The sequence below is a fragment of the Hylaeus volcanicus genome, chromosome 7 (assembly GCF_026283585.1).
Source record: "Hylaeus volcanicus isolate JK05 chromosome 7, UHH_iyHylVolc1.0_haploid, whole genome shotgun sequence".
Taxonomy (NCBI): Eukaryota; Metazoa; Arthropoda; class Insecta; order Hymenoptera; family Colletidae; genus Hylaeus; species Hylaeus volcanicus.
The window spans coordinates 21,085,831-21,097,293 of NC_071982.1; the positions used below are offsets into that span (position 1 = coordinate 21,085,831).

Sequence of the window (11,463 nt, forward strand, 5' to 3'; positions counted from 1 at the left end):
TTGAATTGAAAACTGCATGGGGCGCTGGTAAGTCTAGCACCAGTCCTGGACTCACGCCACACGCTCGAAGCACGATAGAAACGATCGAGGTGGAACGGCCGTGTAAAATCTTTAATCGCATTCTCTGGACACCGGCGCAGATGGAGACTAGTTTGAACTAATTAACCCTGTTGGCCCGGGGCGCCGAGGTTCGCACGGACAGCGCTGCCGACTCACGCACCAGGCGTAGAGGTCGCGACAGCCCGGTCAATCGGCCAATACCAATTACCCGTTAATTTATTACAATCTTCCGTCATTACCGATTTGCTCGCGTGAGCACAGGTAGCGGGCACCGTCCCCTCGTTTGTGGGAAAAAAATTGCATTTCGATATTTCTGCACTATTTCCAACGAGACAATTATTTTCAATTAGAAAACATTAGGAAGTCGACGATGGCGTAGGTGCAGTCTTTTGAATACCGATTGAGCATATAATAGTTGCACTTTGTAGACGATGTTCGTTGAAATGAATAATTAAACGTGTAAATCGCTAGACGATTTCAGGAAAGATTTATCTATTCAGGAGGATACTAATTGGAAGGTTTTAGAAATTTATGAATCATCTTGTGTTTACTTAGAGTCACGAGTCATTCGAGAAGAGTTCCCTACTCTCTGATATTTGTTTATCACTAAATCACAGCGAGAAAATAATCTTTAACGAATACCGTATTCGACCTTTATATTATTTAGTACTTACGAGTCGGGATATAGGGAGATTCGCTAACTGTTATATTTCGAAGATCTCTTGGATTACCGTTGTCAAAATAAACAAAGACGAGATCTATCAGCTGACGTTGACACCTGATATAAGCACAATTTGTAATTTATAATTTTAATATTTACTTGGCAAGAAAATCGATAACGTTCCAATTATCGCGATTATCTAATCGCCATAGAAGTATTCGATAGACGACTAGTTCGCAGTTTGATAAGGGAATTCTATGCCATTACATGAAATAGTAACAGCGATAGAGATTACAGAAATATAACGATGGAGAAAATCCATCAATTCTCTATCACGGTTCTCTTCAAAATTATATCTCTAGCCCATTACATAAAACAAAAAAAATTATTTTCGACAGCTAGGAGGATAAATTCTACAAGCAAGGGTGGAAGAACTCTGGTTCGTATTTTACACTTCCATTTAAACAAAAGTTGAGAAAATTCTAGTTTCAGATGTACGAGAAAACAAGATACATCCAGAAATAATTGAGAGTAAATACAGCACACACCGTGTCGTTGTCTAGGAAGATCTAGAATCTAGAGGGAGCTTGAAGTAGTCGAGGGCTGCGACACGATCAATCTATCCGTCGATCCCTTCTCGATCCTGCGTGGGATCCACCGTGGTATACGCGCACGACCTGCCTGCACGATAGGACGTCTGACCCGTCACTGACCAGTCTCCTGGTCAAAACCCTAAGCTTTAACTGAAATCAATTCGATCCGTGCATCACCCTTTCCCTCCCTCCGATCTTTTCTCACTACCCAATCGACGCATTGTGGTTTGCGGTTACGCTGAGCAATTTCGTTCATTTGTACGTCATATACATAGTACAGTGCGTAAGCATATTTTCCTAGTTTTCCGATTATATGTACGCTGATATCGCGCAGTCAGCCAGCCGCAAACAGCCCCCGAACAACAGTCGCCGACTAGTCTACCTAATACAGAACACGCGATGTCTGTCGGGCCTCCTACGACCCCTCTGTCCCTGCACTTGCAGCGAATATTAGAAATTGACCAAATTAACCATTGGAAGGACGCAAGAGTACCTCGCACATACGTTTAATTTGTACATTCAATTGCACTTCTTTTATATGGTTAATTTTGTAAATTGAATTGTAGCAATTTTAGCTTCTGAGATAAACAGTAACTTCTTGCAAAATTATCATGCTTCTATAATGTAAATGTAATCGATTCCAAAAGTGAATTAGACTCGTACCTGAGATCAGAGAAAATGCAAAGTATTCCAGTAGAAACAGCGATGCGTGAGACGTTGTACGGCTTCGAGGGTGTGCGAAATGGTGACGCGGGCGTAGGCGTACGAGAGATTTTGAAGTAAATCGCGGAAACCAATTACTATTATGCTTTGAAATTATTCCATCTTACTACAGAAATATTTACACTTTAGATTCAAGGTTGTTCTTAGGGGTGGATACTTGGTAAATTTTAGCCATTGATTGTTTTCAATTTCTTTCTCGAAAGATTTGATTCGTGCAAGAGTTACAAGCTCAACTAATCCTATCAAACTCGTCATTCTGTGGTTAGAGTTTCTAGGATTGTACAATTGTGAATGAACGTAGATTAGAGACTCATTCATTCACGAGATCAGACAATTACGTTAATTCATATTGGAATTGTATTGGTTGATTATTAATACTCGGTTACTACATTTCTAGATCGGAATTATTCTTTTAGACTATCATTTTCAAATGTTCGCGTAAATAATGCAATAAACTGATTTGCCTACAGGTACTGTGCCGTTACCTACGTCCTAGCCAAAGATGCACGAGGAAGAATATCCGCCAGGATTATCTACATACCAGAGACGTTTTTCGGACCATACTAAAACTGCGAGAGGCTGGTTTTTGCACTTGGTGCTGACACGATCTGTCGAGGATCTCTAATTATTACATAGCATCGGACCTCCCGGCAACCGACCCTGATTTCTTCGATTCATAAATATTCACTGTTAGGTGAAAAACGAGCTGTCTGCCATAGTTCAAAGATAAGATATCCGCGCTAGCGGAGAACACGGAACGCTCGATTTACGAGGCTTAGGATCTCAGTGGATTCCAAAAGCTTCAGAGACACACCCCCCTCGAGTCCAAGCTGTAACCCGACACAAAAGAACACCGATAGAGTTACTCGAATCGTTTGTTCCGAATTTTGATTTTTCCAGAAAGCTCGTCCCAGCGCTGAATTATAAATGAATGAATTGGCTCGCTACAAAGAAACTATTAATCCTTCTATAATTGAATTTAAACGATAGTTTTGGATAATTCCATTCGAAGAAACGAAAATCGGTACACGGGTCAACAAACACAGCACGTGACGACGCTCGAAATCGTAACGACGACTCGCTTCCCTGCCAGAGAACGGCTAATCGTCCAAATATAATAAACAAAGTTCCGAGCACACACGGAGAACACGTCAAAGGACTCCTTGCTGTTAGAAGACATTCCAGACTTCCGAGATAGGTAAACACCAATTACACAAGTCTCCTACGAAGAATTTAATTCCTCTACTAAAAACGTCTCCAATCCTGTCCTTTTAACAGACTTCCGTCCTCCAGAAACAAAACGCCGTCAGCACGTGCACCGAACAGCCAGGATACCTTCGCGATGAAGCGAGGCGAAGCACGAGTCAGTTACGAGACGCAAGAAGCGATTTTAAAGGATAAAAAAAAAGATGATTAACGATCGGAAGACACACCGCATGGCGAAGGGGGCACCGTGAAACGCAGGTGGTCCTTGATCCTGCCGTCGATGCAAGAAATCTTCTCCGGCACGCCGCGATCCTCGATTTCCTCGCACTCGGGAGGCATTTGAGCCTGGCCTCCTGTTCGACGTGAGCCTGGCCCGTGACTGCCCGGCAACGCCGGCCCCGCGTGCTTCGAATCAATATCAATCCCTATGCACCAGCTGTTCCCCGCCGAGTTCTACGGCACTGTTCGCCGCGAAACACCTTTTCGACACGTTCTGATTATGATATCGCTGACGTTTTCCTATTTTCGCGTCGTTATTGCCATCCTCGAATAGGCCTCCTTCGAGCAACGCGACATCCTCGTCGCCCTCCGGGTCACTTTCGATTTTCGAGGCAATTTTTAGACGTACTTGTAATTCTTAGGAGTGCGAATACTAGGAAAGGAAGTGAAACTTTTATAGGAATTGTTTGTTCTTTCTTTCGGTAGAGAAATGTAAATATTTGAGAATTTGTTGCGAATTATTGTTAGCGTCGTGGTGGGGTGGATCTAGAGCTGAGAGTATTTAAATATTGTATAATCATTGTCGTTTACTAATGCTAAACTGAAGGATATCCAAGAATGGTCGAAGCAGCTCCACTTGAGAGGCCATCGTAATACACAGGCAGTAATAATGGGTTGTTAAGGTATTCTAGGTCTAGAACCTTCACTTGAGACCTAGGATGGATCTAGGGCTGGGAGTAAAACTTTTACAGGGATCGTTTGTTCTTTCTTTCGGTAGAGAAATGTATATTTTTTGAAATGTGTTAGGAATTATTGTCAGTATTGTAGCGAGGTCTAGGCCTGGGAGTATTTTATTACCGTATAGTTATTATTGTTTACTGATACCAAACTGAAGGATATCCAAGAATGGTCGAAGCAGCTCCACTTGAGGGGGCGTCGCAACACACAGTAAATAATGGGTTGTTAAGGTATTCTAGGTCCAGACCGAGAGGTCTATGCTGATCCAAACGTTGAGGGATTCGAAAGTGAAGCGTAAATTGTTCCTTATTGAATTTCGACGGATGAATTCGAGACACCGAAGCTCCCAACGACAATGGATGCATCTGTTGACCTGATGTCACACGGCTAACGACGAACGAAAGGGAAGGTGTTGTATTTCCAGCAGGAAGTTGCCCATTGAATTACATGAAGAGGACGAAGGAGTACGTATACTCCGATGGAAATTCTTATCGCATTCTATGAAAACTTCATTTTATTCGCAGAATTATTTTCTTCGACAGGAACGCTATCAGAGTATTTGGAAACGGAGCCGGCAAATATTCCGGCGTATTTCTTTACGTTAATTAAGTATTTATTCGACGAGATTTTTATCGACTACAAAGAACATTTACGTACATGAATACTAGTTTGACGCAACGTAGGCTTGTTTATTATTGTTAAACACGACTCGTGTTGTTCGCAACGTTTTATTTTACTTGTAGTTGTGACGCAAGCGATAAGAGTATACTGCTTCCGTAACTGTTTACAGAGATGGGGATATTCATAAATATGAATATATTTATATCGCGCGGTTTTGTGAATATGAATAAATTTATAATAATAACAACAATGATAATTTTTGTAATTACCCGTTTGGTTGGAGTGAAAACGATTCTGTGCGGAATAGTAAACAATCCAAGCAAGTGATTAACGTTATTTAATGAAGAGTTAATTATAAATGAAAATGTGAACAACGCGCTATTTATGAATTTATTCATAAATTTATTCATATTCATATTTATCAAGGATATCCAAGAATGATCGAGACAGAGTCCACTTGAAACTTAGGATGAATCTAGGTTTCGTATTCATAAATATGAATAAAAAAGGAGAAAACTTGAAGAACATCAGACATTGTTCAATGACTAATCGAATACGAAATGTCCGCAAACCGCTATGCCTTATGTCATAGTCAGCGACGAGACATTTCCGTCGCATTGGCCAGTTAACTCTATCGCCCATGGAAGACTTGCTAATTTTATTGCACGATAATAGCACCACCTCACGCCACCGGTTTCTACGTTTTTGTACGCGCACGTGGTGGCCTACGCGCTCGTAAAACTCAGCGTAAAACTCGATCGACTAATAACATCACGCGTTCCTTCATTCATTAAGAAGTCGCGAATTCGATCTTTCTCGTTCTATTCGATACGACACTCTAGAATACCGTTTTGATAGTTTTTCAGATCTTTCATTTCTTTTCACGACGTTTCGTCATCTTCTCCCTTTCGCGTGCGTCATTTTCTTAAAGAAATTTTCTCGCGCGGTCAAGGTCTTGGCAGCATTCGCCAGTTCGCCGAGGCGTTTTTTTGGAGAAAGGAGGGCTGTTTACGAGACGTAACGATTTAGGGTTCCAGCGGATTCCTCGAAACAGAATCGGTCTGTCGATTTCCAAATGGCTCGTAAAACACGTATCCTTGAACCAGTACTGGCGAAGCTATATCTATAAATCATTGACGAGAGATGCGAGAATGACGCTAGATTTTCGTTCTTTGTCGGATTCAAAATCGTGATATAAATACGTTTTCACGTCCAAACGCTATAAAATGAATACTATTGTTACTATTTCGTATTTCTCTGAATTTGTTCACATTCTCATAGATTTCTCGGTATCTTCATTTGCTATAAATGCATAAATATCCTCAGTCTAGCGACCAAGTACCGCGATTCTATCACTGCGTACAGCATATACTCTTACCGAAAAATATTTGACAATTTCCAATGGTAGTCTACAACATCTACTCCAAGTGGTTTATTAAATTTCTTGCGAGTTGCAGTTTAAGCAATCGAGCGTCTGCTATATGATCTCCGTCTGCAAAAAATCCGTCGACTAGTCAGTTTATTTCTTTTTCAAGGAATTTGACTTCGTTTTCAGACTAGGCTTCCTTTTCAATCATTCCCATAGATTCGAGAAATGGTCTCAGGCCTGTTACAAAGTTGATAGTCTTTTGAAACTCGTTAAACGTATGACGTGATCTCGATTCCTCCTTAAGTGCCCCGTTACTGGACGCCACCCGAGCCTTCGTTAATAGAGCGACGCCACGACGATCGCGGGGCGCTCGCATGCGCGTCCTTTCCGCGTTACGCAATCTTACGGTATCAACGACAAAGCAGCGTACGAAGAAAGCCGAGCTGGTCAAATTGCAGTCGTACGATTACGCTACGGTGGCTGGATTTTGCATCGATCCGCGCGATAACTGTTTCCCTGGGAACAGAACGCGAAACAATATTAATGCATTTTGGAACAAATTGCTCCGTAGGGAGTTGGGCATTATTTAAACGAAAATTGAAACAGTCATTCAGAAAGTATAATCAAAAGAAAAGATAATCGTTGCCCAACTCTGGTCCCGTGCAATATTATTATATTTATAAGCTTTTTCTTGTCTACATCTTTGCTTTGAACCACCACGTGGATACGATAATCGTACGACTCGTTATAGCGCGTACAATTGCCGCAAGAATGCAGTTTAAACACGCATTCAGTCTTCCTACGGTTACATAGATCTCAAGTTACTCAGATTCACGTGTCTTGTAAATGGCCTATCAGTTACCGTATATAATACGTTTGTCACACTCGTATATCTACATATCTACATCTTTAACCAACAGCATTTTCTTTCGTGTCTTCGCTCCTAAAAACAAATATCCATACTTGGATATATGTTCGAACATCCTGTTGATTATTTCGATAGAGAATCGATTGAAATAATCCGCATGGGATAAGCGGCATGGCACGATCGTTTCATAGCGGAGGCCAGGATTTTATAAATACACGAGACCACGCGAAAGAAACGGTGTGCGCCGGTGGACCGAGTTTCGTGGTTCGTCGGTTTACGAGACGGCGCGACGTACGTGTACCAAAAATAATCGGAACATATCGCCGGTCCCGAGGCTTCGAAACGCTAAGGTATAAACGTGGACGTGCTGCCGGCTAGAACAGGATGAGGTGATCCCCCGAAACTCGTGCTGGATGCTTCGTTCGCTGGTTTAGTGCGAAGAACGGAAATCTCGATCGCGAATATGCAACCGAGGATAGGGTACTGTTGGATCGTTCTTGTCGGCTGCATCCAATGCGCCGGCTGCTACGACAGACACGCGCACACGTGAGTAACCTCGTCGCTGTAGATCCTAGAAATTATTATCGTTGTTATTATTAACTAACGGGATCCTTTGACGCGCTCAAAACTGTAGGTAAATTGAGCAAACGCGAAAAGAGGGGGTTAATTTTAGGATGACGTGGCAGAAATGTTATGGGACGTACCAAGCATGATTGATTTTAGATATGATTCGCCATTGAAATCGTTCAGGAATCACGTGTGATCCACGTTTGGAAAGTGGAGATCTTTAAAGCGCAGCTTCCGTGCACAGATATGATTTTAACCATAACCCTTAAATTACCACGCGTTATTCTCCTCTCGTAAAGCACCACGTGGGGAGGTGCTCCAATTGATCCCAATGGAAAACATCGTGTGCTGAAAGGGTTTTTAGAGGAGATTAATGAGGATTAATAAATATTGACTTACTTGTTTAGCAATATTACTCATCATCTTTAGGAGAATCGAAGGACGTTTGTCGTCAAACCACTCCAGGCTTGTTGTATACCTGAATGATAATATTTCGTAGAATAACTTAGAAATGTGTAATTGCAGCATAGGGTTAGAAAGATTCAAAGGAACTTTACCTAAAATGGCAACGAGTCAACGAGTTGTTAACTCAACAACGACGCTGAAATATAAGCATCGATAAAACGTAGCTAAAACGTAGTCGATGTGTAACGTTGCGCTAGGTAAAACAGGGACCATTCCATAACATTCTCCATTCTCCATTCTCCAAATGGACGGAATTTCAGATATTTCTGGAACACGGAATTCGTCTAATCGTGACCGACATTGTTTGTTTGCAGAGTGGCGCAATGGGCAAAGACCTTGGGCGCCGAATTATGGGAACTCGCGGAGAAGGTGGCGCGACCAGACGAACTATTAAGCGTAAGTTCAATTCCTGTTTCATGCGTGTAAATGCATCAGCGAATGGAATCATCGCGTGCCCTCTCTTTACCTTTTCTCTGCTCCGCCATTCGTATCGGCTGATCTCTGTGACAATTGTCGTTGACGCCCTCGCGCGCGATCAATTTCACTTGCGAGGGAGCATTGGAACATTCGCAACCGATTCTGCTTTTGTTGAAAGTTTCAACTGGCAGAGATGGGCGAAACGCTTGGCTTCGAATAAATCCGGAGAAAGTAGGTAGCTCGCTGAAAGAAAGTGCGGAGATAAGGTAGAAAGGGACGAAGTTTCGATAGTCGCATGATAAGGGGTTACAACGCCGTGACGTATCGACCTACGATAAATTGACGCGGGAAACCCTCGCTCCGGAGATAACAACGTCACGGTTGATAATTTTTCTAAGGAAGCGTTACTTACGAATTGTTGAGGTAGGCCTTTATCGATGCAGTAGCGCTCGGCTGAGGTCATAGAGTCGCCATTGAAATCGTTTAGGAATCACGTGTGACCCACGTCTGGAAAGTGCAGAGCTTTAAAGCGCAGCTTCCGTGCACAGATGCCGCCTGCGCTGCGTTTCCAACAACCAATACTTTCGACTGTTTCCGTTAACTATTACTCCACTTGTTGAGTGCCCGTTTTTTATAATCTTCTAGTGAATATCTTACCTCGCGATTGCAAGCAATCGTACAATTTTCGCGGGGACGTTAAAATGGTTAAAATCGATTGTTCACAGCAATGCAACGACGCTGTATTGTCATTGCATACCTCGTGGGTGTCGTTATTAATAGAAGCAAGCCAAGATTTGTAATACAATAGGCCGTTACCACCATTGGACGCCCCAAATCGAGCACCGCGCCATAGTGATGCATATTTCACAAGGGCACGCCTAAAACCGATACAAAGGGTTCTGTAGTGTCTGGCAATCAGTTTTCTCCTTTTAGCGAAAGAATTCAGCATTTACCATGCGAAAACGCAGCTGTTACGTTAAGCTGCCAGGTGGAAGCTGCCCTCGTCAAAGGTAGACAGAGCCAGCTGACATGATACTCAACATATGTTCACCTAAAAATATGTAATTTCGAAATTTCCTATTATATTAAATTGTCCGGAAAGTTCCTGGCAATTTCTAAGAAAAATTCAAAAACACGTTTGAATTGTAATCTATATTTATTGATTCACATAGGTGCCATTTTGTCCCACAACCTTTCCATCTTTTAAGGAATGTATACATGTTACTTGTTTTCAACCACTTGGATGTATTCAGACCTGTACCACCTACCAAAAATCGGCATGGACTTTCCGGACAACCCAATATCTTTAGCCAAACGACTTCTTATCACTAATCTTAACAACCTCTGGAAACACGTCGAGCATGTCACGTGCATGCTAGTCACGTGACTAGCATGCACGTGATCGTCCGTTACCCTTGTCTTTAAAATTTATTTTCTCGAAAACGAAGGCTCGCAGGAAAATACTTTATTCCGCACTTTTGTTTCAGTTTTTCACGGAGAATCTACTACGATTTTTATAACGCTCGCAATTATAAGAATTGCCGGTCTGTGGAGGAAGAAAGCGATATCGTTAGCTCGAAGAATCATGTCGGCGTACCGTTAACTTTAATCGCTTAAACGTTTGACTTTACGTACGTCGCTCGTTATCTTCGAGCTAACGGAGGGCCGTTGCCGTTCGAAAAACGCGAGTATTCCTTGGCAAGAAATTAATAACGCGGCCCGTTCCGGCGCAACGCCGGCAAACGCGAGCGAATCCGGGTCAAAAGCGAGATAGGACTCGCGTAACTGTAGCTCTCTCGATGATTTGCAGAAATACAGAGCGATGAATACGCAAGTGGAGGACAAGTCCGGGGACGAATTAGTGAGAATAATCAGCGAGAACGTCGGCAGGATGCTGAGAAGAAAGATGGACGCGGTGACCTGCATCCGCATAGAGGCTGAGAAAGGCGCGCGGAATTGGACGGACCACGACGATCTGGAAGACTTTAAATACGTTTCGGGAAAATACAGCGTCGTGGAGGGCGGGTCTCCGCCGAAATACCCTGAGAATATAGGGAACAATACCAAATTTTACAGGTTCATGCCTGATACTCGTTAAAAAAAATTAACGCGTTCGCCGCCATGTTGAAATATGGAAGATGGTCTTTGGTAACAAACGTGTTAAATTCTTCGAGACATGTTGAAAACAAAAATAAAATTAAGGCTTCGATGCGCCTAGGAAAATATTTGAGCTCCGTGCTCTGTAATTTAAAAGCATTTACTTCTTAACAATTTACTTGTTGAACAAAATGAAATTATTTTCTGTTGGTTTGTAAAATTACAATGTATACCGATGTAAGGAAATATGGAAGACGATTGGTAGCAAACATGTTAAATTCTTCGGGACAATATTCTTGAAAACAAAATAAAATGATTTTCTATTGGTTCGATCTGGTAACGAACGTGTTAAATTTTGATACGCTTTAACGCTCGCGATTTCTTTGAGACGTGCCCCACTGCATCGAGTGGAATTAGACTGAGAAGCTTTGAATGTCTTCGACATCGATTCCTAGGTGAACGATCGACCTACGAATTGGGTCTAGCATTCTGTACTGGTCTAAATACGCCGATGCATTGAAAAAGTTGCAACCGTTCGTTTGAAACAGTGGTTTTCAAAGCTTGCACTAGGTGGCCACTTAAAAAGAGCAGATAAATTCTATGCCCTGAATTCGTGTACGCAACGAATTATTGTTGTGCTTCGTTTAATTACTTGAAAATTCAATTATGTATATTAACTTTAACTTATCGAAGCTTTCACTCGTTAAATACAAGAATTATTTATATTATTTTCAATTTCCAAGCACAGCTTTGGGCAAGAGAATTCGGAAGCTCGAACATAGATAAACTCATAGCGAATAATGTAATTCATAAGTAGACTGTGGATCTTTATAAAATCTTTGCAAACGTACCCGCTAAA

The 11,463-nt window shown here is 42.0% G+C and overlaps 2 protein-coding genes and 2 long non-coding RNA genes across 11 annotated transcripts in view; 2 read left to right on the forward strand and 2 right to left on the reverse strand.

Annotated features, from left to right (window-relative positions):
- Positions 1–3,716, reverse strand: part of LOC128880171 (protein rolling stone-like) — a 7,505-nt gene extending 3,789 nt beyond the window's left edge. Inside the window, exon 1 of one of the 2 annotated variants that reach the window (XM_054129960.1) lies at positions 3,471–3,716. In XM_054129960.1, the coding sequence (XP_053985935.1) occupies positions 3,471–3,582 (112 nt within the window). In that variant the 5' untranslated portion in view covers positions 3,583–3,716. The remainder of the gene's footprint in view (positions 1–3,470) is intronic. The other variant, XM_054129963.1, reaches the window with a different exon arrangement.
- On the forward strand, positions 1,251–3,464 carry LOC128880173 (uncharacterized). The gene is made up of 3 exons (XR_008457771.1): positions 1,251–1,383; positions 2,508–3,235; positions 3,316–3,464. It is a non-coding gene; the product is annotated as an uncharacterized LOC128880173 (long non-coding RNA).
- A 3,751-nt stretch (positions 3,717–7,467) lies between the features above and the next one.
- The window catches only part of LOC128880167 (voltage-dependent calcium channel subunit alpha-2/delta-3), a 13,086-nt gene continuing 9,090 nt past the window's right edge, over positions 7,468–11,463 (forward strand). For 3 of the 5 annotated variants that reach the window (XM_054129947.1, XM_054129949.1, XM_054129952.1), the window contains exons 1-3: positions 7,468–7,604; positions 8,405–8,486; positions 10,318–10,583. In XM_054129947.1, the coding sequence (XP_053985922.1) occupies positions 7,522–7,604; positions 8,405–8,486; positions 10,318–10,583 (431 nt within the window). In that variant the 5' untranslated portion in view covers positions 7,468–7,521. Of the gene's footprint in view, positions 7,605–8,404; positions 8,487–9,380; positions 9,569–10,317; positions 10,584–11,463 lie in introns of those variants that run through there. The other 2 variants (XM_054129951.1, XM_054129950.1) reach the window with 2 other exon arrangements.
- LOC128880172 (uncharacterized) lies at positions 7,488–9,841 on the reverse strand. 3 transcript variants are annotated; one of them, XR_008457769.1, is made up of 7 exons: positions 9,776–9,841; positions 9,461–9,558; positions 8,920–9,385; positions 8,557–8,750; positions 8,183–8,356; positions 7,763–8,103; positions 7,488–7,629 (listed from the first exon to the last, which is right to left on the reverse strand). It is a non-coding gene; the product is annotated as an uncharacterized LOC128880172 (long non-coding RNA). The 3 variants fall into 3 exon arrangements; XR_008457768.1 differs by having other exon boundaries at positions 8,920–9,558; XR_008457770.1 differs by lacking the exon at positions 9,776–9,841 and having other exon boundaries at positions 9,461–9,591.